The sequence below is a fragment of the Falco biarmicus genome, chromosome 7, assembly GCF_023638135.1.
Source record: "Falco biarmicus isolate bFalBia1 chromosome 7, bFalBia1.pri, whole genome shotgun sequence".
NCBI classification, from domain to species: domain Eukaryota; kingdom Metazoa; phylum Chordata; class Aves; order Falconiformes; family Falconidae; genus Falco; species Falco biarmicus.
Window position 1 is genome coordinate 11,859,183 of NC_079294.1, and position 26,769 is coordinate 11,885,951.

General features: G+C 42.4%; 2 protein-coding genes across 3 annotated transcripts in view; one reads left to right on the forward strand and one right to left on the reverse strand.

The window, feature by feature from the left end:
• LOC130153013 (signal recognition particle subunit SRP54) overlaps window positions 1–3,082 on the reverse strand; it is a 32,863-nt gene extending 29,781 nt beyond the window's left edge. For both annotated transcript variants that reach the window (XM_056347407.1, XM_056347405.1), the window contains exon 1: window positions 2,943–3,082. The gene's annotated coding sequence lies outside the window, so the exon portion shown is untranslated. The remainder of the gene's footprint in view (window positions 1–2,942) is intronic.
• Window positions 1,685–26,240, forward strand: LOC130152390 (uncharacterized). The gene is made up of 9 exons (XM_056345896.1): window positions 1,685–1,693; window positions 2,896–3,376; window positions 14,586–14,707; window positions 15,822–15,960; window positions 16,822–16,943; window positions 18,658–18,768; window positions 22,969–23,075; window positions 24,462–24,552; window positions 26,022–26,240. Exons 1-9 carry the CDS (start codon window positions 1,685–1,687, stop codon window positions 26,136–26,138), a joined length of 1,299 nt encoding a protein of 432 aa, XP_056201871.1. The 3' UTR covers window positions 26,139–26,240.
• The last annotated feature ends 529 nt before the right edge of the window (window positions 26,241–26,769 follow it).

Below are 26,769 nucleotides of genomic sequence, written 5' to 3' on the forward strand. Positions count from 1 at the left end.
TTCACTGTCTAGAATATTTGTGCATTGAATTCACCATGAAAAGACAGACCAGACAGACTTCCAGCAAGAATGCTAACTGCTTTTTATCTTATCAGTGATATGCTACATGACAGAATAAAAATCAAGCAGAGCAGCCTACAAGCTCTGCATCCTGTAAAGACAGTATGATCAGAAGCAAAATATTTTGTTAGCAAAACTGAACATTATTTACTGGTTCTATTTTATCTACCTTACACCAAACCAAACAATTTCCCATTTCAGCAGCCCTACAAACGTACTTGCATTTTAATACGCAAAATTCACATTGTATTTTTTAACGGCTTTATTGGAACACCAGATTGGTTTTTCTCCCTACAGACACAAATCTTACATATAAGCCTAAAGCATACTGCAACCTATACTCAGGAAACAAGAAAAAGTTAATTTCTGAAGGGTATGCATAGTCTAGTCAACATGCTAAACCACTCCCACCTCCTCTACAAGGTGGCAAGATATTCAGAATACATGGCAGAAACTGCAATCTAGAACTCTGGAAAAGGACAACCCAAAATTTCTCTAAAGAGCAAAACAAGTTACCACCACAGTTACTGCTGAAATGGAGCACTTCAGGTACTTCTTGTTCATCTTCCAATTTCGCAGTTGGTTTCTTGTACCCACCTGAAACTACTCCCTGCTGATAGCTGAATTCAGAATCTCACATTTGAGTTTCTCCTTTCAGAACTGAAAGCAAACTTTCCAGCTAACGGCAGCCTCTATAATCAAAGTAGCTGAAAGTTTTCCAAGATTTTTGGGACTTCTCCTCCCCCTTCAAATGGGTAGAGAAGAAAACAGACAAGAAAGGCTGGTATGTTTAGCAAAATGATGAATACATCATTAGCTACATTCTTAATTTATTTAAGAGAGGGCTCCAACTTAAGTAAGACAGAAAGAAGCTCATTATATACACACAGAGATTTACTAGCTGCACAGGCCCCAAAAAGCAAGGCTTACAATGTATTTATAAATAAGTACAAAGATACATTCCAACGTAGATAAAACAAGTCACCCATGTAAGCCAACCTCCTGACTGCTTTGTCTAACTGAGAGTTAATATGGCCACGAAGTTGGCACGTTAAAAAAACACAAACCAAACAACTGAACTGCAAGTCCAACCCCCTCCGATACTGAAAACTCCCAAGTCTTCCTTACAAGGCACACAAGTCATGTTCTTGCAGAATAATTCTGAAAAAGCATTATCATCAATATGACCTACCAAAGGGTGTCAGCAAAACAGATGCTCAAAGTGTTTTTCAAGCTCATTTCCCATGAAAATTACAATAATATGAAAAATACCTTTAAAAATAGCATTGCATCTCTGTAAGCTTTGAGCTGCTAAAACTGCAGCCATGGACAAAACTTAACTAGAACACTTGGATGTAAGAGCTAAAAGATTTGATAGGATGACCAATGCACAGTAGCCAGGTGAAGATTCAATATTTAAGATTAGTTTCCAGAGTTCTACAGATTGCCTATTGCAAAAAGTTAATTTTGTCGTAACAAATAAATGTTTCCACTGCAGACTCCAAAAGCTTCTTCCAACAGCCTTATAATAAGAATAATGCACATAAACTCATTTCCTTAGCGCAGTAAGCATTTTAATATCCACTGGCTTCTCTAGCATATTAAGGATTTATAAGCCATCAGAATGACTAAGGTATGCCAAGTACAGAAATGAATACAACTTTTCAAGTACAGTCCATCCAAGTTGTGAGCCACACTACCGAGAAAAAGACACATAAGCTATTTTAGCAGGTAGCCAACTTGGATTGGCAGGTAGCCAGAAGGGCATTAGCAGTGCCTGCACTGCAGAATGTGTATATGCTGCATTCAGAGCATCTGTAGTTCTGGAAAAGCTTTTTAGCTTTGACGCAAACACTACACAAAAGCACTGAAGAGGTTTAAACCTGGCAGGGCCCTACAGTAAAAAAGCCAGGCTGTACCAAGCAGGCCTCGTGCCGAGCAGCTGCCTTCAGCAGAAGCAGCCTGGGCACCTCCACGTTGAGCTCCCAGGTCATCATCATTCTACTGTATAGTCCCGGGACCTCTTAACCTGCTGCCTGGAAGCAGGCATTTCAGGAAAAAAGGGGCAGCAGAAATAGCACAGGTTTTGTTAAGCTGCAGCAAAATAGCAGTGATATAAATCTGAAAGTGACAGGCTGCCTATGCCTGCCTATTCTTCTAGCAGAAACCTCTAAAAACTAACAGTACTCTTTAATGCACAGAATTTTTACAAAACAACAGCTTTAACAAACAACAGCTGTTTAAACAGCTATTTTAGAAAGATAACAAGTAAAAGGCACACGTATTCAGTCTGTACAACTAAGTTACACTGAATATATACATACATGGGCTAAGATCAACTGAAAGTCTAATACTATAACCAGGGGGGGGAAAAAAAGGGCTGATTCACAGGTGGAAACAGCTTGAGCTACTGCAGCGACACTCGACCCGAACTTACTAGTTTGCACCTTCTAAAATTATCTGGCAGAGGGATGGGACGGCACCTGCAGAGCCACAGCAGGGACCGGCTGCCCCGCACACGGCCTGACGCCCCCATTTTCAGGGAAGAGCAGCAGCGAGGGCCCAGCCTCAGCCAGCCGCCCGGCCGCGGCCTCCCCCCGCGCACCCCGAGCTGCCCGCGGCCCGGCCCCGCGCTGCTGCCCCAGGGAGGCGGCACCCGGGGCTCCCCCCAGCCCCGCTCCCCGGGCCAGGGCAGCGCGCCAAGCAGCGGGCCGGCAGACAGCAGGCCCCGGCCCGGCCGCCGCCCCCCACCCGGGCTGCCGGAGAGCAGGCCCGCCGTCCCTCCCCCGGCGCCGCCGGGGCCCGGGTGCCGGCCGCCCCCCCGCCTCGCCCCAGTCGCCGTCCCGCTTTGTGCCGGTCGCGGCGGCAGCCCGAGCACTCACCGGGAGCGCGGCGCGGGGCCTGCGGGCAGAGCCCAGCTCAGCCCAGCCCCAGCGCAGCCCCAGCCCAGCCCGCCGCGGCGAAGCCGCCCGGCGCTCCGCAGCCACCGCTGGCAACCGCGAGTCACCCCCGGCCGCCGCTACCCGCCGACCAGGGAAACGTCACCACTCGCCCTCACCCCCCGGCCCCGGCTCGCTTCCGCTTCCGGGGCGCGCCCGCCCCCTGCCTCCGGAAGGCGGCGCCGGGAAACGCCGGCCCACGCCCAGCGGCGCCGCCAGAAACAGGCGTTGCGCAGCTCAGGGGCGGGTGGCGCAGCCGCAGGCGAGGAAGGAGCAGCGCCCCGCGACCGGCGTGCGCACCGAGCGGGGAGGCGGGGCCGGGCGCGGCGCCGGCAGCAGGCCCGGTGGCCCCGAGCATGCGCGGAGAGAGGCGGCTGGTGGGCGGCCGGGCCGGGCACGGGCGGTGGCTCCGCCCCGCATGCGCGCTGGGGGCGGGGCACTGGCGGGCGGGGCGGGCGGAAGGCGGTGGCGCCCCCCGGCGGCGGCGCGATGGAGCTGGAGGCGGCGAGGCGCGCGGTGCTGGCTGCCGTGCGGGGCACGTGCGCTGCCGACCTGCCCCGCCTGCTGCACTGGATGCGCAACACCAGTAAGCGCGGCACGGCGCGGCACGGCACGGCACGGCACGGCCCGCTGCCGGCAGCCGGCGGGGCCCCGATGGCGGGGGGAGGCCCGGTGGTCGTAGCGGGCCTGAGCCGTGAGCCGTGCCTCGGCCGGGGCGAGCCGCTGCGGCCTGGCCGTCCCGTTCCGGTGCGGTGCTGGCACCGATCGGGCACCCCCTTACTCCCCGGTGCCGGGCCCGCGGGAAGGCCTCGCCGGTGAGGCGAGGCGAGGCGAGGGGCGGCAGGGCGGGGGTGGGGGGCGTCCCTCCGCTGCGGGGCCGCTGGCGAGCTGACGGTGCCCGAGAGGGAGCCGTGCCCGGGCTGGGCGCTCCGCTGGGCGGGCGCTGGGCTCCGCTGCTGGCGCAGGGCTGCCGGGGGTCCCTCCCGGGCCGGGCCGGGCTGGGGCGAGGGGGCCGCCCCGGGTTGCCGTGCTCGGGAGGCCCGAAGCCGCCGCTCTCCGCCTCCGAGCGGGGCTGCAGTGCCTGAGGCTGCCCCGGCCCCCGCCGCCTCTCCCGGCTGCCGGCAGCGGCGTGTCAGCCCGAGCTGGGGCGGGGGGTGCGGGCGGCGGGCGGGGGGCTGGGGTGGGCACCGCTTCGGCTCTCCGGCGGGCGGGGTCAGGGGTCCTGCGGAGGTGCCCTGCGCCTGGCACATCGGGACATTTGTAGGCGTTAGTCTTGTCTTTGCTCAGCTAACTTCACACGTGTTCCCAGCAGCCTTTCAGAGGCTTGAAAATAGAGGTTTGAGCTAATTTGCCAACACCGCTTTCCCCCACTTGATGTCATCTTAGGTTAACGTGGCTTTCTGTTTAGCTTTCTGTTTACTTTCCCGTTTGTGCCTCTGTATAATTTCATCGACATGCTGCAATCAAGTGCCTCATGACAGACGAAGAAGGGAAATGGGGGTCAGTGCGCAAGCTGCTACTGTGCACCAGAACTAAAAGATGACATGGAAAACCTGACCATAGGCAGTGCCCTGGAGCTGTGGGCACATAGTGCCATACTGAATAAACTGACCAAACGCTGCCTAGTCTGTGGATATATTTGCATTTTGCCATTGCAGATAAGAATCTTGAAACCCGCCCCCCCCCCTCGAATCCTTTGATCGTTTCAAGCAGTGAAAAACATGTGTCCTGTTCATTAATCACTGCCTGCTGGCACGGTAAACTCACTCCCTGGTGGTCATGCATTGGGGAGGAGAAAATTGCTGTACAATACGTTACTTCCCCAAGTCATGCCCTGTTGTGCTAGGGTTATTCTTGTTCAGTTCCTTTGTTCCAGCACCTCTTTAGAGTGGAAACATTTTCATAAGCAAACACGTGGGGGCTGTTGCACAAAGGCCAGCTCTGGCACCTAGATGTTGTCCAGCTGTCTGAACTGCAAATTCAACTGGTGCCCTGTGGTTTGCAGCTCCCACAGCCACTTGGGTGGAGAGCAGCCAGAAGATCCTGGTCTGGCAGAGCGGGTCCTCTGCTGGCATTACAGGAAAGGAGCCTGCCAGGAACACGGTGCTCATTGCCCTCCATGGGCACGCGGACCTCCCACCCCAACGGGTTCTTTCCTAGGAAAGATATTGCCAGATGTTTCAGAGCATCTGCAAGTCAGCCTTCGTGGTTAGAGCAGAGATGGGATTCCCTAAAACTTGAAGGCTGAGGTTCGATGGATGTAGTTAGTGTTAATTGTAACTAAACATGCTTATTTTCTGTGAGTGTATGTACACATGTATATGTCTACACATATGTGCATATAGACATAATGGCAGAGCAATCTGTTACAAGCAGTATTTCATCCCTTCCTTTTTGGGTCCTTGCCTGGATGCAGTAGCATGTTCTGCTTGCTAAATGGTGCCTGGGTTACTGTAAATAATCTTGTTAGAAGTGGTTTTCTTCCATCCAGTATGCTCTCATTCAAAAATCTGATTGAATTTCATATGCAGCCATTCATATTGCTTGTTCACGTAACGTAAATCATTACAGCTCCTTCTACACTGTATTAGTGTGGTGTGGATATACGACTTTCTCAGCTTACTGACTCCTTTTTACAAATACAGTAAAGCACATGGGAACTTACTAGTGAAACTTGAAAATGCTGAACTGTTTCAGTTAGGAAACACGCTCGCTCTTTTCTCCACTTTGATTCAATGATCATACTTAATCATGGAAATTTTTAGCCGATGGCATAGTTTATGTAGACTTGCAAAAATCCTTTGTCAATTAATAACTTCTAAAATTTTTCTTTTTATGCTACAGCTTCCAAAACTTCTAATAGATAGATAGTTTCCATGAAATACAAGTATGCTATGGTTCCTAGCCTTTATTAGATCTCTCTTTCTATGATCTCTCAAAGATTTTTTTCCTGAATTTTAATGATCTAGATCTGTGCCTAGGTCTTTCAGTGAAAGGAAATACATATTTTCACTTCATCTTTTCTCTTCATAATGAAGACAGAAGCTATCTTCTATTCCAAATTTTGAACTACTTTGTGCTTAGTACCTCTGAGTTATCTGTGTCCTTCTGGTTTTATATTGTTTGTGTCAATGCTGATTGCTGCTGCTTCACAATGTGCATCATCTTAAGACTAACGTAATTAGTTTTGTAGTTGTCATTCAGTGGCTTTTTTTCATCTCTGTAGTCTCCTTGACGGGCCATCTTCAGAAGGTTTTTTGGTTTAGGTTTCTTGCAGTAACTCTCAATAATATTTTATTGTCTTTGTTTACAGGCTTGTCCTCTGATAATAATTTGCAATAATTTTCTCTCTTTCAGAAAAAAAAAAAGATTATTAATACCCTGACTGGATGCTATTAATTTATTGTCTGAGAAATTAAGTTGTATTTTGAGCATCTGCATCTTTGGTATTTCCTTACAGTTTGTGATTATATTTTGCCGAGTACTGATGCAGTATAAAGCTGTAGGTAACCGTAATTGTACCCAGATGTGTCATTTGGGACATGTGCGACTTCCCAGATTGCCGCATTTGTGGAGAAATTTAGAGCCTATGGAATGTGGTCTCATGCTACTGCTTGTACAAGTTACCAGTTTCTGGATCTGTTGATTATGATGTTTTAAGTAAAATATTAATGTTTGCCCCATTTTTGTGCTATCTTGAGGTGCTGTGGTCTCCCCCTCTAATGTACATATATATGTACACGTAGATATATGATAGAGGAGAGAGAATTAGAAAGCTTTATGTCTGTCTGTAGGAACTTCTTGTTGTTATCAAGATACGTTTCATTGCCTCTTCGGGCCATTAATCTGTTCATGTTTTTCCACTCCGCTTTTTCTGGATGGCTGTGTCATCCTGCTTTATTTCCAGTTTTCTTTTTCTTCACTCTGAGTATACAGGCCTGGAGTAAAAGAGCTGTCTCTCTTAGCAGTTTTATTTTCCTGTAGCATTGAAGAGTAAGTAAGCAGAGGCATTTGTCCAGCAGGTCACATTCCTTTTCCCTTTTTGCAGTTTCCCCAGAGTTGCAGATATTTTGGGCGATGTCCCCAACACAACACTCTTGATGACACTTTGTATTGTTTCTCTGAGCTGCTTCTGTGGCTGCATACTGACAGTAACTTTTACTGTTGGGTTTTTTCCCCTCAGAATTGTTGGGTTTGAGTAATTACGCTGCCCATTGTAACACCTAGATAGTGCTTTAATTATTAATACTGGTTGGGTGGTGGATAGTGAGGAGCTGGTATTGCGGTTTCTGCTGTTATACCCTGAATACAGCTAGGAAATTTGGGGCTCTCTCTGTGCAGAGAGAAAACAGTTTTATGGGAGATGCTAAGAAGTTACCAGATTTTTGTACCACACAGAAATAAAAACCTAGTCTTTGCCAATACAGATGTTGCAAAGAAACAAACCTCTGATGAACGAAAGAAAAGTGGTAGGGGGGGGGGGGGGGGGGGGGGGATAATATTCTGAATGAAAAAACTAAGCAAACAAGGATAGGATAAATGGAAACAAAAATGGCATCCTCACAGACAAGTTGTTTTTCTGTGGCGTGTGGGTTCACCCCCACCTCCTACTGTCATCCTATTCCTGTTTCTGTCAAGATGTCGAACTTACAGTTTTACTTCCAGCTGAGGAGAGCTGGGCATCATGCCAGTGTTGGCTGTAGTCAGGCTTTTTTCCTCCCTCACGCCTCTCAAGTAAAGTGTACATGCAGTCTTAGAGTAAAAGCCCTGCAGAAAGCAGTTGCCCTTAAAGAGTAGTGTTATTGCAAAGAGAGCCTTATTTATTAATTAAAATTAGTTGGTGTTTTCTGACTTGTGTGTTGTATGCATGGAATGTTACTGAGAAACTTTTCCATGCAAGAGCCAAATTACTTTATAGTAAAGCAAGTTATCTAAAGACTCATGTATGTGGAACTGAGAGAACAGTGAACAGGTTCTCACTCTAATGATTTCTGACTAATTTTCCTTAGTAATTATGGGAATGTAAGAGTATGCAAGACACTATTCATTTTCTTCTTTGTACAAATACAGAATAAAATAACCATGACTTTTTTTTTTTTTTTTTTTTTGGGGGGGGGGTATTGTGAATTTTAGAAATTAAAAAACTTTACATATGATGGAAGAAGACATTACTGTTTTAAGGCGGCTGCTTAGCAACACTGCTTTGCTGTTTCGCAATCAGCCAGCTCTTCCCACACACTGCCATTTAATGTACGTCATTTCACGGTGACTTGCATTGCAGCTTTTCTTTTGAGTTAAGTCTTAGATCTCAAAGAAAATGAAATAATAAGAGTTGGAAAGAGTAACAGGAACCTTTGGTGTCTTAACTTTTTCTTTATAATAGGATGATTAATACTTTTAATATCCTTCTGCAATAACCACATTCCAGAAGTTCTGGCTAAGAAAACTTGGGTGAAGCCCAAGAGCTAATTCAAACCACTTGGGGAAACCCCCCTGAAGATCCCCCTCAGTTGGGTCCCAGCATTTGATGTATAGTTTCTATACAAATGTGTACATGGTCGTATTCTCTCTCACTCCTCCACTGCCCAAACCTTTAAGATTTTCAGTAGCAGGGGAGGTTGCATTTGGTAAGAATGGAGAAGATAAGCAGTGAAAGCTTATGGAAAGAATGGATCAGGCTATCTGTATACAAGAATCAGAAGTAGTAAATACAGGAATCCTAGTGTCAAGTTTGAGATTGAAGTCACCAAACCAGTGTACTTACTGGCAACTACTGAACACTTTGCTGCTTTAATGCACATTACAAAACCTACCTCTCAATTCATGTCAGTGAAACACAGATAAGATTATAAAAAGACCCTTTATGGTTTTTCATGTACTGTTATGGAGTCTAATATAGATTTAAAAAAAAATAATTCAGCAGGGCTAAATCTGACTGTTCTAATACAAGCTTTTAAATTTTTCTTCAGTCAGGTAACAGTAAAATACAACAACCTTACAAACTTTTCCCATTCTATCTATTTCATTAGAAACCTTGAAATAGAAAGCTAAGATTTCAAAGTGATATACTGGTCTGAATTGCTGATGGTTCATGTATTGAAGTTTTCTTCCGAAAAAATCATCGAAGAATAAACCACTGCAAATCCTCTAAGTTAAGGATAAACAACATATAATTATGTACAAAATATTTTTTTTCTTGTGGATTCACTTACACTGGGAGCAAACCAGCTTTTTAAGAGATTGGCATAGGATTTAGTTTTGTGACTGGAAAGTTGAGGGCAGACAGTGCTGTAAGTTCAGGCTTTTAACAGACAGCGAGGGAGAGGTATCTGACAAAATTAACATAACCAGACCGTGGTGGACGTGCTGCTTTAGTACATCGCTCTGCATATGGAGAAGAAACTTCTCATTGTACTCTTAGGAACAGACCAAGTTTGTCCAGCTTTTTCTGTTATGTACTTTATGATCTAGGCATTGTTGTGTTCCCAGACCTGCTAGGTAAAATTATCAGATGATGATTTTTACAGGACTATAGGAAATGGTATGAGAAAAAACTGGACTCTTTTTACAGGAAATAGTCCTCAGTGTTTCCTTTCAGTAACATGGTCACTGCAGGTGGAAATGAAGTGGAATGAGTCTCTTGAAAAGGTTGAAAGCATGGGTTTCTGCAATGTAACAAGTATAGCATGTAATTTTGTGTGTGTGTGTGTATGTGTAAAAGCAGTTGAGTACAAGGCTTCGTATCCAAATTGGTCGAGGTGATTTATCCATGTAAAACAACCTTTCAGAAGAGATCAAAATAGCATTGCAGAGCCACATTGACTGGAATGTATTTCTTTGTTAAAATTTTTCCACTACTTTGTTTGGTAAACTAAAATGGGATTTACCTGTAATTTGATGAATCACCAACTTTGGCAATTGGCATTAATTTCCTTTGTTGCGACAAATGATACTGCTGCGAGAGAGGTCTCAGGAATACCAAGTACATCTAAGTTGTTAGTCACTGGAACTTAATAATGGTGGGGAAAACTAGTGATTGTAAAGTAGGTATGTGACTTACCTCGTTTAGACTTTAACTTCGAAGCTGCTTTCGATTTATGAATGTAAAAGACTTAAAGAACTAATAAAATAAGCTCTAGTTATATTCCTGTCGGAAAAAGCTGATTACTTTCTACCAGTAGCTAAGTATGCTTAGGGAAATAAATAGTATTTAGAGTTCCTGAAGAAGTTGGTATGCTCAGGTCGGAGATTGCTTCTCAAATTGTTTAGCCAAAAAAGAAGATAGTAAAGTTTTAGAGATGTGGGGCTTCTTGACCTGTTTGTTTAGTATCATTAAAACACACTGAATGATTAAATTAACCACATATTAAGTAACAGGGGTGTTAATACTTGCTTTTTACTTCTGTGAGTCTGGATATGTATCTAGAAGACCATAAGGTGCTTCCTGTTACGGTTGCCTTTGCTAAATGCTCTTCTTTCCATGTAATTTTCTGTTGTCACTTGGAAATTAGGCACTGCTGATCTTCAGTGATGTCTTTCACAGTGCTGGGGTGTTTAGGTGTTGGTATAGCGGTCTACTCTATCCAGTGTGAGGCTTTGTGATGTTTTCTTAGCTTTGTGTTATATTTGCCATAGAAAGGCTGAGCAGCACCAGGGTGTTAATTAGGCTTTTTGCAATGTGTTAATTAAATTTTGTAAATGCCTGTTGAGTAGATCCAGTCAAACCGGTTTTTGAAGTAAAATACAAACACTGTGCACTCAGACTTCCTCCATAAACAAATGGTTGTGATTCACCTTGCAGTATTTCATGAACTGTACAGTTCTTTCCTGAACTTTCAATGAACGCAGGGGTTGGCTTGCACACTCTCCATTTCATATATGTAACAGGCACTAAATGATACCAAAAATAGTTTTCTATTTTTGTTTCTTCTTTGAAGATCCCTTGTAAGGTGATACTGAGATTCTCAAGAGCAAACAATTTGTTAAAACACAAGGGTGGAGTTGATAAAACTGCACCAGCAGAGGCAGAAATGCATATTTTCATATTTGGCACCTGTGTTCTGTACTTGATGGCAATCTATAAATATTTGCATACTGCAAAAGTAAATGAGTTATTGTGGTAGCTGTTGCTGTTTCTTGCTTTGACAGGAAAGAGGCGACTCTCCAGGTCTGAGTTCAGTCACAGACTGTACAGGCAAGCACAAAGCGCTGCATGCACAGCTTCTGCTGAAGCTGCCATTTTGTCACCTTGGGAGTGTGCTCAAACCTCCTTCTCTTTTTTTTTTTTTTTTTTTTTTTGTTCCTGCATGCTTATGCTTTATAAACTGATAGTGGGGAAAGAGCATTTCCATTTGTCAAATATTTTTCAGTATCAGGGTTTCAGTAGTTTTTCCTTTGAGCTGCATGTGTGTTGTAAGATTTTTTCTTAGGACCTGTTTCGTACAGGGCACCCACAAGAACTCTTGCATGTCATACTTAATTTTGCAAGAATTCAGAGGGCCCCATGTAAGATGGTCCGTCTTGTGACAAGTATCGTACAAATGGAAGTCAAGGCAGGGGAGGGGTATGCTGGGTTTGGGGAAGATGGGCATGCTGCCTGGCTCCCTCTGAAAGTATCTGTTTCTCCGCTGTGGAGCTGGGACACTGACAGAGAGGATAGAGCCGTCCACCGCTCATGTGGCCCACAGCAGGTCGCCCAGGCTGTGATGGAGCAGATCCTGTTGACCTACCAGCTCCACGAGAAAGGGAGCTCAAGCTCTGCATTTGCCGTGTGATGTGTCCGGCCTGGTGGTCTATGAACACTTCCTGCATTTCATTAAACGCTGTATATGAATTTGATACTCTTAACAGGCAGTATAACAGCTGGATGAGCTCTCTTGCATAGTAATAGTATTGTTTTAAAGCATGTGCCAGATGTAGGGGCTTACTGCCCACAGGCACTGGTCTGTACAGCTGCTAATATCAGCTTTCTACTCTCTCATTCTGTCTGTAGCATGATTTTACTCCTTCTTGCTTCCTCAGATGTTATCCACCTCAGCAAACTCTGGCTCCCTTGCACTCTGAGGGCCTGTCGTGGTGCTGACCGTCCCAGTTAAGCAATGGCTAAATCTGTCCGCTTTCCCTTTCCATAGTCTCTGGGTTCACTTCTGTAGTGTCACATCCATAGAAATCTTCCCTGAGCTGATAAGAAAAATCACCCGCTGCTTCTGGGATGTTCATAATAAATCTGCAAGCTGTTGCATGGACCATGAGGTTAACAGGAGATGGGTGCTCATTAGAGGTTTCAAATTAAAATGCTGACAAGCTGGAGCTGCTGCATTGCACCTGTTGTGGTGTTCATGCTGCTGCCATTGCAGCTGCTGCCTCTGTCCTCCTGTGTTCCTCGATACAAAGTTTGCATATCTTTAGGAGCTGAGGTTCTGGAGAACTTATCTATGAGCTCTTTGGAACAGCAAGTTGTCTTGCTGTCAAATAGTAACTACCAACAGTATTCTGCACGTTAGGGCCTTAGAGCGTTCCTGCAATACATTTAATAAATAATAAATGAAATATATGTTGAGGGAATCCAGATGATGCAAAGTTTCTGCTGCTTACTACGGGGGATTCTGGAGTCAGTGTTGGGACATGTTGAAAGAACCATTTACATTTACACTCTTTAAGAAGAGCGTGTCTTGCGCTAATGAAGGAGGGCTTCTTCAATGGTACGGTTCTCACTACAGTGCTTAAGCAAAAAGTGTTTCAGAAGCATTTTGTAGTTAAAAGTTTAGCTGGTCTCTGTATCTTATACTAGCCTTAAAATGTCTTGCTCTTTCTAGCATTGCCTGTGTTCTTAGAAAAGATTAAATGTATTAGCATAGAGAAACTTGCAGCGTATTTTATAGATTTATTTTGAACCTGCTTGCCATGGAGCTTGTGTAGACTAATGTTCCCACCTGGGACAGCAATGTTAATAAACATTACCTTTTCTAAACACCTCTAAAAGCTGACAGATCCTCTTTTGATGAGTGATACACACAGATGTTAAAACCACACTCCTTGCCCAACATGGTGGTGGTCTAAACAGAACAAGAAATAAACCAGGAAGAGTGAGGAAGAGAGGACAAATATGTCTATTTTTAGATGAGAATCACTAGACGGGTTTGGTATGTTTTTCAGGATTAGGTTTGTGGTTGCTTTTTGTTCTGTGTTTCCTTTACAGGTACGTAGTTTTGACCGGAGATGTGCCTTTGTTTAGAACTAGATCGGCGTCCTCAGAGCAGTAAGATCTCCAGACAAGAAGGAATTTCATCTAGTCCTTCTTTTGAGGAAAGCGCCATAGAAAAAGAACAGGGTAGAGACGTACAGCAGATCTCATGCTGAATGTCAGTTAGGAATGTCATCCTCTTAACGTGAGACTGGGGTGTGTAAGCAGGGCGTTGGCTGCAAGATGTGAAAATTCTGGTTAGTGCAAATAAACCTTTAGCTGGAGTAATGGGTCTAGTTCTCAATACTGTAGGTCATAAAGGATGAGACAGTCCAGAATATCCAAAAAGGAGTGATGAGAATGATCAGACTCCTAGAAAAAAATGCAGGAAAGGGCTGAATAAGTGGATCTTGTTTTTTCTAGAAAAGAAGACTTATGGGGCACATGATAAGTCTTCAGAGAAATAAAAAGTTGCTATATACGGGAGAGGAACAAACTTCTATTTCCGTTGTGAGTGGGACAGAGTACTGAGTTTAAATTGTGGCAGAGGAAATCTAGATGAGTTATTAAGAAAAGTATTCCTTTCTAATAGTAAGTGTGGTCAAGCACTGGAATGGATTGCTAAGGGTGGTTGTAGAGTCTCCAGCATTAGCAATCTTTTTTAAAAGAGTCATTGGGAGAAGTAATGATACTACTGATTCAGCCTTGGAAGAAGAAAGGATTGGTGACTTCCCAAGGTTTCCTCTCAGTCTTTTTTCTAGATGTCTTTAAAAAAAAAAAAAAAGAAGTGTTAAGGTAATGCAGGGATATTCTGGGGAAATAGCAAGAATTTACAATGTGGCTTTGCAAAAACGTACTGGTTTACATCCATTCCTATTTTCTTCCACATTTGAAATATTTTGATGGTTTAAGTCATGTGAAATTTATTGTAAGTTGAACTGTTGAACTGTGCATTATCCCTGATTTTTTGTAAGCACTTTATTAGAAAGATGGTATGTATAAAAAGAGACTTGTATATAAAAAAAAGCCTGCATTCAGGCAACTATGAGTTTTGTAATTTCTCCAATAGTTCAAAAACATCTTTGATGTTTTTATATCTTAAACTGAAACAGTATCACTTTGGTGGCAGCCCAGACCATCATATGTGAGTTATAAGTTTATAAATATGAAAATAATTTGAGATTTCAAAAAAGCGCTACGTTTATTTTAAGTGGCAAAGTTATTACAATCCAAATCTGTCATTGGCTGGAAAAGTTAACAAAGGCTGAAAAATGCATTTCAAATAAAAACCTTATCCATCTGGTATTGTTTATGTCTTGCAACTGTATATTGTACTGGTCATCACTTAGTCCACATGATCTGCATATGATTGTTCAGGGGTTCTTGTTTCTCTTGATTTATAGATGACTTTGATGAGCTTGTGGTGAGTAACAGTGATGTTGTGCTCAAAAATATCGCTGAAGATTTGCGGAATCACCTACCCATCGAGGCAATGTTTAATTCGGAACATCAAGCTGTTCAGAAAGTAAGCTAATTGTTACAGTCTTTTTTTTTTTTTTTTTTTTTTTGCTGAACCACAACATTTATTTGGGAACAAAGCTGATTTCAGTTTTAGTAGTAGTTCATAATAAAGAACACGCACTGGAGTGAGTATAGGTATAGGAAATTTCATTCTCAGGTCTGTTGCTGCAGGATTGTGTGACCCCAGGAAAGTTGCTTCATAGTTCCTAATACTTTGATCATAAGTTATTTGGCATAGCTTTCATTCTGTGTGGTATGGCACCTGTCACAGTGATTCTTTAATGCTAGCTCCATAACAAACTCCCAGCCCCCTTAAAGAAAACAGAAACACGGGGCCAGTGTTTCGCTGTTGTCATAATGTGGGCAGCCCAGAAATGATTTCCAGCTCTTCTCAGATTCTGATGGCTCAGAATGAGGTGGGCTGTGAGTCCTGTGGGAGGGGAGAGCACCTTTTCTACTTGAGCTGTCAGTATACGTGAAAAGTTAATGCATTTCCCAGAAAAGTGGTGTGTGGCTCTTACACAGGAAAAGTGGATTGGCCACATGCAGCAAGCCTGGGAGAAGGAGGAGAGAGGAGTAGGAGGATGAAGATTATACCCCTTGAAACGGCGAGAAGGCAAGCATCCCAACTGGTGTGCTATTGATTGAAAATAACACCCGTGTTAATCAGAGGTGTTTCTAGATTGAGGCATAAGGCACGAAGATGAAAATATTCAGATAGTTGAAGCTGAGAAGCAAAATTGCCCTTTCTCCTAAATTTAAGTTATAGTCTCCTCATTAAAGTAGGAAACAGAAAGCTTCCTTTGCCCTGTACCTCCTCTATAGCCAGCAGGCACTAAGGAGACAGAATTGATGGCGGGTCTCCTGCTCAGCTCCCGAAACCAGCTTGCTTTCCTTTGTCGACTTCCACTTAGTGGTTATTTCAGTGGAATTTGGTGATCCAGTTTACATGCAGGGTTTCTATGGTTTAAGTTTGATTTGTAACTTTTGAGTAGGGAAAAACTTGAATCTTAGGGATTTGGGGAAAGGTGGGGTGGAGGGACAATTAACTGTGTACCAGTGTAAGTGAAATTAAGAAACTTAGTTACGCCTTCCTTAGATTTTGTTCCTCTTCTTAGATACACCAGCATCCACTGCCCATGATTCATGTCGATGCATTCCTTTATGATGATGATTTTGTTGATTCATTGTGTGAGGAGGGGAAAATGAGTAGGAGCTACTGCACCGAGTGTGGCTCATACAAGACTGCATCTTTAGGTAAGTGCTCTTTTGGGAACACAAGAAACAAATTCAGTTTAACTAAACTGGTTTGTGCAGTGACTCATCTGGACAACACGACATCCCGCTGATGGAGGGCTTTGTCCAGACTGGTGCAGTACACAGGTCAGAATTATCTCCCATAACCAATGGAAGGAGACTTCTGCACACGTAAGTTGAATTAATTTGCAGTGTGTGAGTGACGTTAGTTGCCCACAAAAACTGGGCAGGGAAGAGGCAGGGCTATGTACCACTGAAAAGGAAGATGCCTGAGGAAGACGATACTGTAGAAGTCCATGCGGTAGCCTCAGTCTCCTCTCGCATGCTGAAAAGCAGTAGAAAGCACCATCTGTCTTAAAGCTTTTGTGTGGTGTGGTACAGATCAGTGCTATTACCAGTGTAGCACAGGCATTGAAGGAGGAATGGTTTATATGGAGAACATCCCGTTCCTTAAAACCTTGGAGTTGAAATTCAAGCTATTAACATGTCTACCCATAAAAAGGTTTGCATGTATTGTGTTGAGCCTTAGGTACCGTGCTCCCTTTTTCACTTAAGCATTTCCAAGTTACTTTGTTTTGTATTTTGCAATGTATGTCACTGTGCAGAAAAAGGTAATTCAGTTTCATGAAGGATTTCAAAGTTCTCCACGTAAGGGAAGGAATCCCCAGGCGCAGGACAAACTGCTTGGCAGACCACCTCCGATCTGCAAACCCTGGTTTTCCAGGGGCCCCAGCAGTAGTTCAGGCAGGAAACCGTGCGGGTTTTCAGTGATGATAACTCTTCAGGTTAATATGTCGTTGGTTAATAACACAGTAGTTAGTACTGCCCACCCAACACCTTTGTTCTGTTCTTATTTCCCAGAGTTTATTTCGCATTCCTTTTCCCTCATGGAACTGAAGTTTCTTTATCAACATGTACTGCCTGACCTGACAGGAAAGGTAGTGGTTGACGTTGGCTCCAGGCTTGGTGCAGTGCTATTTGCGGTAACTTCCAGCACAGGAATTCATATTTTATTACTGTGACAAACATTCTCCCTCCTCTCTGACTACCTACTCTCGTTACTCCATCTTGGACGGGTCATTCTGAGCGGCACCTCTGATCTGCCTCCCTGAGCAGTGTAAGGTGCTGTTTACTAGCAGGTTCAGTTCGGGTTCTGTTCCTCGCAAGAGGGAGTACAAATGATCTTGCTTACGGAGAGGGAAAGTCTGTTGTCCAACAGAGCAGCATGTTGCTGTCACACGTGCTGCTCTTTTGCTAGTTCCTGCTCTGCCTCTCCTTCGTAAGTAAGTTTGTCCTCTATGTCTTGACCATGTCTATATATAGTTTAGTTATGTTAAATTCCTTTGTGAAGCTGACAAACTGTTAAATTATACAAAGGAAGACTTTGATATGAATTTGTCTCCAAAAACATATTGTCCTGCTCTGCGTTTTAAAATGCACATAAAATACTTCCATCGAGAAACTTGAGTGCAATTTTGATTGCTTTTGGCATGGCTGGTGCAACATATGGCCTACAGCAATGCAAAACACACATTACAACTTTCTTGCAAAAGTCAATGGCTGTTTAGGGCTCAATCTTGGAAACACTCAAGCATGTAATTTTACTCATCTGAATAATCTTATTTTGTGGCTACTCAAATGAGGAAAGTTACTCCCATTTGTAAATATTTGCAGCATTGGGTCCTTAAATGGTAACAATTTTCCTAGCCTGAATTTGAAGTACTTAAAAGCTTGTATTGGTACGGTAGAAGATAGTCTCAAATAAAGCAGGGGAAACGTTTTAAAATGAGAGTTTTCCTTTGTAACCATGTGCCTGGCTCTTATTGGAGGAGGGGTGGCTTCACCTTCACAGGTTGCTTCTCTACTCTCTCAGTTGAATGGTTTCAGGAAACGTTAATAATTAGATTGTAGTACACAGGTATCTTAGATACTCTATCTTTAGCGTTGTTTGTTTGCCTTTGCCATTGTTGGCAAAGTGTAATTGTGGTGTGCAGTGGAGACAGTGACGCTTAAAGCAGTGTCTTCGTTACGGCCCTGTAGGCTCAGCTACTTGTGTTTTTTTTTTCCTACTGTCTCCCAACAACTTTCCAAAATCTCAGTCTGAAACTGAAACCATTATTTTGGGCTTATTATTAAGAGATAATTTATCCTTTTTCGTATGTACCTGGATGAAGCATCTGAAAACGGCAGTAATACAATACTTACAGGTGCTGGCAAAGACGCTGTATGAAAATACCCCGTTACATTACTGGCACGTTGTCCTCCATTTTCACTTTGACTATGTGTATGTCTCTTTCTGCCCCCTTGCTATTTTCTTCTTCCATTTTCCCAAGAAACAAAAATGTGCAGTCTTTCCTTTCCCACTATTTTTGTAACTTGGTTTATACTGCTTTTTTCCTTCTTAGACCACTTTCATCTATTTTGCAGTGGAAGTGAAGTCGGTGCTTTACTATTCTGTTTGTTATTTTGATATGTCATTTTGGATCCTTTATTAAAATTTTTGAGACATAAGTGGGAATTGCCAGATCAGGGCTTCAGCTCTGAACAACATCACATCCACTGAAAGACATTACTCAACTTGCTGTTTTAAAATGCTTTCTTAATCTTAACCTGTGGGGGTTTTTTTCCATTTAAATTTAAATTTCTGAACTTGTTTTAAAGGCATCACAGTTACTAAATTTCCTTTTCCTAATGTAGGGTTATCTTTATAGCTCAGCATCCCAACTGTATGGAGTAGAAATGAATGCAGAGTTTTGTCAGTTGCAAGAAATGATGGTTACAAAATACCAGTTCATTGACAGAATAAAGGTAACTAAATATATGGTTTAGTGTATGTATTTTTAACCGCTGCGTACTAGGTATCCTGAGTGGCTGGTAAAACAGTGTTGTGAGAAGTTTCTGCCTTTGCTTCTTCTGGGCTTAAACAAAGGTTTTGCATTAAGAAAAAAAAAAATCTTACGGCAGAGAGGAAGAGGGAATTTATCAAAATACGATAACGTGTTGAGTCACTTAGCCTCTTCCCTGAATGGACTTACGTACTGGCTCATGCAAAATGGGTACATCTTACCTGTTTCTCCCAGTGAGATCAATGATGTTATTGCCACTAACTTGTGTGACTTTGAGTGTATAAAGAGTTTCTGTCATGAATAACAAAACTAAATGCCTGTGTTTCATTAACATTAGCACAAAGATGTTTGTAGGATGTGCAGATTTGTGGCTAAGAACACCTAAAGGACTTAGGGCTGTTGGTGTTTCCTTTCTTGGAATGTCAGCGCCTATGTACCTTCCACAAACAAAATGGGTTTCAAACAATGTGATATCATTATGGGAACCATTTCCCCAGTTCCATTATGGAAATAACTATTTTAATGAGAAAAAAAATATGTTCTTGTGCCTTTCTGGGGAATACCAGTTATTTTGTTACCAGCTAAAGTTGGTAAATAGAATATGCTGGGTAGCATACTGGCTTTAATCCTGTGTCGTATGCGTGTGCTCTTGACTGGAGTCGCACAAACTGCTGGGTGTAGTAATTTCTTGGAAAGTAAAGTAAACAATTGAAAACTGGAAAGAAATTACAAACATAAAATATTTTAACACAGGATAAGCAATATCATCGGGTTTCCCAGTTCAATCCCGGTTGCTGCCAGATTATCCGTAACCTCTGGGTGTTGCATATGTTTTGTGTTTGTAACACCTTACTGTGATGAGACTGAAAGTGCAGTTAGGAACTCTTGTCAATTTAATTCAGTGGAGCTGGAGGTCTATATGCATGCTTTCCAGCCTGGTATATTCTTTTTTATAAGCCTTTTTGTTTTTCCTTCACACCTTGTAATTCTGCTGAAGTATTCATTTCAGAGCATAAAGATAAGAAGATAATACATTTTCAAAGCAGTGCCTGAGGACTCAGCTATTTGAGTCTCATTAGATGCTAATTTAGTCATGTGACTCCTGTTATCACACTGCTTTGAACATTTCACTCTCAGATTTTTTTTTCACCCCCAAATGAATCCTCTCAAGAAATGCATACCAGCTTGAAAAATAGTCAGAATCCAGTTGGTGATAATAATTTATGACACAAATTTGCAAAACCGTTAAGAGACCCTTCTTAAATAACAAATTTTTTTTCAGAATATTTTGGATTTTTATTAGAGCGTGTTCACAAAGGGCAGCAGGATGGAATGATATCTTTAGTGGCTGTATCTCTGCGTGAACCTTGTGTTTCTTTGGTCAACATTTGATTTGTTAAAGTACATAGAAAGTTGCTTAGCATCTTTTACCATTTGAGCACTTAAATGCTGGGAGGAGGAAAGTAAACAGTTCAACAGATCTTAGGAAACTTGAGACCTTAATTCAGAAATAACCATGAAAGGCTTGGTGTGTATTCCATTGAGCAACAGAGCAGTTTTAAAATCGATTGCTGCCTCCTCTATTGTGCCAGCACACAGCCAAACGGGTCAGGGGAATGGTCCAGCTGAAAAAGAACCCAGCAAAAAAGTGTTTTACCTGCAGCAGCACCTGGGGCTGGGCCATGGTGCAGCCACACGTGCTTCTGTGGTCCCACATTCCCCAACAGGAATGAGGATGTGTTTGGGGAGGATGGGATGCTTCGGTCACTTTATTCAGCACGCTCACCTACTCACTCTGTAAATACAAACTAATGTTACGTTGAGGTTTAAATATTATTCAAGTTAAGGAAACATCAACACGTGTTGAAAGTTTCCCAGTAGTTTAAGCATCTTTCTGAACTGAGGCTTAAAATACTAGGAGTGCCATTAGTAGGGGATTAAGAAAATTTACTGCTAATCGTGACTTCTTGTGCTGCAAGAAGTCCGCTGGTGAAACAGTCCACCACTTGTGTTTGGGTTAAAGGACTGCTGCTCAGGTTTTTTGTACAGGAGTCCTGTGGTTTTGTTATTTGTGCCCACTGAAGATAAGAGATTGAAGTAAAATGTCCCTTAGCCTCAGAAACAGTGATCCAGATCCCACTGACAGTCTGGGCAAATCTGGGTTCTGATACACGAGTCCTGGCAGCTCTAGCTGAGGTGTGTTTTGCCCCTAGCTGTCCATCCTTCCCCACTGCAGGAGGCTGTTGCCTGTATCCATAATACCTTACCACCCCAGTTTATGGTCTTTCATTTTAATGAACAGTTAGCAGTGGCTTTATGTAGAGGACAGGAGTTGACAAGCAGGACCTGCTGTATGTAGGACTGCTGATGGTGGCTGGAGTGGTCCGTATCCTTTCTCTGCTGCCTGGATGCTTGAGCTTCTTAATCAGCTCCTGTGCTGCTACACAGTGCACTGTTATAAGATAAATTATCACCAATCTTAATTGTCCTGAAAAGCTGTTAACTTTCATGAACTAGCGGATAAATAGTTCAGATGTCCACAGAGTAGAGGTGAGAGCAGAAAATTGATCTGTCATTCTGACAACTGAACTGTGCCTATTTCTCACTGAGATGGAGCCTTCAGACACTGACCTGCCAGTTCTGGGTAAGGCACAAGAGCACAGTTGCTTCCTTTCCACTCATTACAGGCAGTGGTGAACAGCTTGGCATGGTAATGTGTTTAAGGAGACAAAGCTGTTTGTTTTACCGGTTTGGAGCGCTTGCAGAGAACCCATGGCGTATAGCTTTCAAAGATGAAATGCTGTGATGCCTAATTTTTTGTTAGGGTTTTGTTTCTGTTACTACTGATCTTGAAATATTTGTCTATAATTGCAATTGCTGTAATGAATTCTGATAGCATGAAGCAGTCATAAACTGGGGCAATTTATCATCTTCTCCACACTTGAACCCTTAGAAGTTGCAGGGGTGGTAGTATCTGTTTCCAGTGTCAATCAGAGCTGTGCGCTTTGTGTGTGCGTTATGAGGAGGAATACATAATTTACCCTCCCAAAAAGTATTGATGTATTGTTAAGTGGGCAAAAGGTTTTTCAACACGTAAGTGTTTTTAACCTTTTGTGCCAACATTCAGCTTTCCTGTCAGAATTAAGAATTCCTTTCTACATCTGTCCAATATTGGAAGTATTTGACAAAACGTGAAATACTGAATCCATCAGGTTAGTATATTCCCAGCACAACCTAGTAATAGGTCACACAGGAAGGAAAAGAAGTTGTTCAGATTTTCCGTCCATTTTGACATATAGGGATGCACTTTCAAAAAATGTGTGGAATGCAAGTAGTATTCACATTGGCTTTCTCTCCCTTATCCCTCCAAAATATTCATGTTTCTCCTCAGATTTGGGATGTGATGTACTTCTGTGTTTAAGAGGAAATCAAATACATCTTGTCAGAGTGTTAATGAGCATCCATATTCTCCTGTCACTATGATCTCACCTGCTTGAAAATGACATAACGTGCTAATATCCTTTTTGGTAGGTGAAGGTAAATAAAATCAGACCAGCTGCTGTGCTGACTAGAGGCAGTTGTTTAGTAAGGTGAAGCACTTGCTGTCCTCCAGTGCCACTGAGCATCCCACCTTTCCAGCATTCCTAGTGCCAATATAGGTTGTGAGAATTCAGCTGTCAAACCTGGATCTGTAGTGTCTTTTCTAGCTATAATCCTTTAGTAACCTGCTGAGTCTGTCAGATGCCTTTTAATAGCCTCAAAAAGGCTTTAGCCATCTTAGCTCTTTTCTGGAAATCAGTGAGCATTTGGGATAAAATATAGGTAACTGAAGTGTAACAGCCATCATATACATCATCTCCTCTTTTACGGCACACAGTGTTCTAGACCAAAAGTCAGATGTAGTTTATTTCACTTAACGTAATGAATCATATATCTTAATTAGAGGAGATAAGTCTGACTTTTTATTTTTGAATTTTTTGAAGCTTTTTCTGGTTATTTACTTCAGTTTTGTCGACTATGAAACCAGTGAAATACCCATTTTTGTGACTCGTTCAAAATGGTGGTAGCAGGCGCTGTAGTAGGTTGACAGGCTTCACGGCTACTTGATGGCTGTGTTTGTGTATTAAATTAATTTATGCCTTGTGAAATTTTTCTCCTTCAGGTGGTTCACGCAGACATCTGTACTCAGGCTTCACTTCTTCAGAAGGCTGATGTTGTTGTAATGAATAATGTCTTTGAATATTTTCTTAACAGACAGGAACAGGCCAGGTAAGCTATGTGTCTGAACAAGTTATCTATTTCTTTGGCAATGTGTGTGTAACCTTGTGAGTTATGGAGAACCTTAAGGTTGTGCTTTTTGAAGTCACATACATAAATTACACAAGGAAATTGTTTTAAACTGCCTGCGCTTAATTGTTGTACTTAATTGCTAAGGTGTTACGGCAGTTGTTTGTTGTTAAACCCACTAAACACTGCTGCTTTGTTTATCCAAACCTTGCCCTGCATCCTTGTACTGGTCTCTTAAAATTTAGTATCTTGCTGTTAAAGGATCTGAAATTACTATATCAGCATAAAGCTCCATCTTCGGAAAGAAGACAGGTCACTGACTTGTAGATGTCAGAGCTTTAATATAGATGCACTGCAAAACATGGTTGTTAATGATATTTCTAATATATCTTCATAAGGATGTGGTAGCAAGCCAGCGCATGGCTAAGGTTCTTTTTCAGGTACAAGACACTGACAGATGTGCTTTTGCTAATCCAGCAAAACATCATCCAGCAGTTTAAAACATAAATAACTTTACTGTCCAAAGTTACTGTGCCTTTAGAATGGGCAGTCAAAAATAAAGGGTGCCTGTGGCTGCCATCCCAGCCAACACCCTGACATTCATTAGCAGTTCCAGCGAAGTCTTGTCCTACTGCCCTTGATCCCAGGTGGTAATGTTAGAGAGGCACAGATAGGTGAAGGGTAGTGAGTGTTCCACATTGCTAGTTTTGTTTCCAGGCACATGACCGAGAATTCATTTATTCTTCGAGAACTCGGGGGCAGTGGTTTAATGTTGCATTAGTACCATGAAGACAAATGACATTTGAAGAATGCTGGAAATTAAATTATTTTTAGTCTGAATTGCCGTGCTGTGAGAAATGATCTGACATGCAAAATCAGAAAAAAAAGGCAGGCTGGGGGCTGTATTTAAATACTCCAATTGCTAACGTCTTAAGAGAAGTATTTTGTCACGACTGCAAAGTATGTATGTAAAGAACAGCTTGTTGTTAAGCTTATTAAGACAGTGCACTCAGGGACTGGGTTTTCATCAAAACCAGAAGCTTAAAGGGACCAAATGTCAATGTTTAATCTTAGTCCATCATGAAGGTGTTGACAGTACAAAATTAGATGCATGTATATATCAGAGTTAAAAAGTTACAGAATCTAACATTGTAAGACCAAATATTCCCTCTGTTTTTAAGATGAAGCTTTATTTTGTTCATACAAAGACATTTGCTTTGTTATTAATAGTGACTGATAAGCATGTATAGCAAGTCTTTAAGCTTAGTCTACCTCTGGCCACTAAACTGTAAAAGCGTTAGATTCGTTTTATATCAAATGTTGGGTTTTTTCCTAAAAATTGGTGACCTACTTTTAAATATGTTTCAGAGCTTGGGAATTTATTGCTTGTAATGTAAGGAAAAGAGGGTCCTTATTAGTGACAGTTCCAAGCCTTAAGGAATCGCTCTCAAGGCACCAGGTAAGTTCCTTCAGCTGGTTTTAGCCAACACATTTCCTATGGAAGTGGCAGGTCTGTCGTTGGGGTTCGCTGCTTGCCGGTATTGCTGTGAGGAAGGATATGTAATTTTGTGAATAGATTAGAAGATGTAGGACTCTGGGTTCTATTTCCACGTTCCAGCACACCTTCCTGTAATTTCACTGTCCCCACCTGTGAAATGGAAATCCCAGCCTGTATCAGTAGGCTGCATAAATCATTGTATTATCATATGTATTAACAATACCTTAGCTGTGAGGTTAAAAAAAACCCGCAAAAAGTTAGCAAATCCGTATTATGATGCGAGTAACTTTTGTGATAATCATGCCAATTTCCATCAGACTTATTCCAGGGATAGGGGTAGAACCTGAGAAGTACAGATGTATTTATAAACTTCTAGAGGCAAAATCTTGCAGTGTTTTCTCTACTTAGCTCTACATTTGCACGTTGCCTTGAAATGTGACAAACTGTTTTGTTAAGCCAGTAGGAGAAAGGGACATATTAAAGAAGGACCATCCTTGAGGATGCTCTTGTGTTCTGACTTGCTGTCAGCATAGAAAATGACTCATAAAATGCCAGTGTGAGTTGTTAGCAGTACAGATTAGGGAGAGATGTGGCCTCCCAGCTAGCCAGGTGATTACCACGAGGTGTCTCGGACCAGTGACATAGCTTTAAATTGTGGTTGGAAACAAACATGATGACAGTGCAACTTCCAAACATGTTGAACACCCTGTGCTGCTGTTCTCTGAGTAGTAACCACTTCCGAGGGACCAGCCCCTGCCCTGGGTCCGTTCTGCCATAGGTCATTGGTAGATTACAGTTGTTATGTGTATGATGCCTAGACAAATTGTGTGGGTGGGCTTTAGTTAGGAAACAAAACACTGATCGTACATGACAAGGTTATTTATAAAGTAGCTTGCTTGCCACAGCGGTCTGCTTTAAGAGAAATTGAAGTTGCCTGTATGCTAATGGGTGAAATAGATCCTCAGCCCCAGGAGCAGCAGTGGTGTCATTTGACCTTTCCTTGGAGCAGGCAATGGTTACAGAGCAGCTGAGAAGCCCTTTGTAGTCTTAATACAATACTCCCTGGGTGTAAAACAAGAAAGTACCTGTGATTGTTCCGTGGTACAGTTAGCTGCTCCCTCAGCACTTCTCTCAGAATGTTTCCCTCTGATCAGGATGCTTGAGGCTTACACAAATGCATATAGAGAAGCAGCTGTAACATGCTAGCAAATTATCTAGACTATTGACTGAGATAATTTTTATAAGTTATCTTTATTCTCCCCTATTTAGGTTAAATGGCATTTCCAGAAATTAATTTATCGTTGCTGCATAATTTGGAATGATTCATCTATCTTATTATGTCTTGCCTTCTTAATACTGTACTAACCTTGAAATGCCTGCTGTGTTTCTCAACGTTGTGTTAATTTAAGGATCTGCTTTCATCGTTTCAGACAGATATACAGCTCAGCCAATGGGTCGAAGAGATGCAGCTAAACTATGATGTGTATATGGAAGAGGATGCTGACAAAGAAGCACTTGAACAAATACATTTATACAAGATTCTCTAGTACCTGGAAAAATTTACTAGTATCTTTTTAACATATATTTTGGGTCTAAGATGAAGTTGGATTGATTTGTGTGAATAAATCAGGTCAAAATTCTTACTGGGATTAATCTGAGTCTTGTCTGTGGTGTGTAATGTAAAAGTCTTTTGAAACAGGTTTTCTTATGAAGGCATTCTGTCCCAGCAGGGTATATTGACTTTTAACTAGGAGGTATCCTTATGGCTTAATACTTGCAGAAATGCTAGGGTGGCTTCGTACTGATGCTAAAAGAATTTTTGAGCAGTAGCATTGTGCCCTGCTAATGTTTGCTATATATATAAATAAACCTAAGAATAGTAAATTGTTATCAATGTGAATGATAATGCATTTAGCATGATGTCACTTCAAAGCTGCACTACATCAGAGTTTGCTGTTTGTCTTGGTATAGACCATTTATTATTATCAGTAATAACATCTATTATTAACAGTATTATCTTTAATGTGCCTCCCATGGAATTTGTAGGTTTTCTTTCCAGGGTCTTCTTGATAACCGGAGCATCTACTGGTACCAGTTATGAGAAGCAAGTGCTTCCATTGAGTTAGTTGTCTTTAAGGTGGGTATTAATTTCAAATACCGAAAGACGCTGAGGAGCCA

Coding starts and splice junctions, on each gene's coding strand:
- LOC130152390 (XM_056345896.1), top strand. Junction 16,944..18,657: donor TTGGTGCAGTGCTATTTGCG/GTAACTTCCAGC, acceptor TTCCTAATGTAG/GGTTATCTTTATAGCTCAGC. Junction 24,553..26,021: donor AATCGCTCTCAAGGCACCAG/GTAAGTTCCTTC, acceptor TCATCGTTTCAG/ACAGATATACAGCTCAGCCA.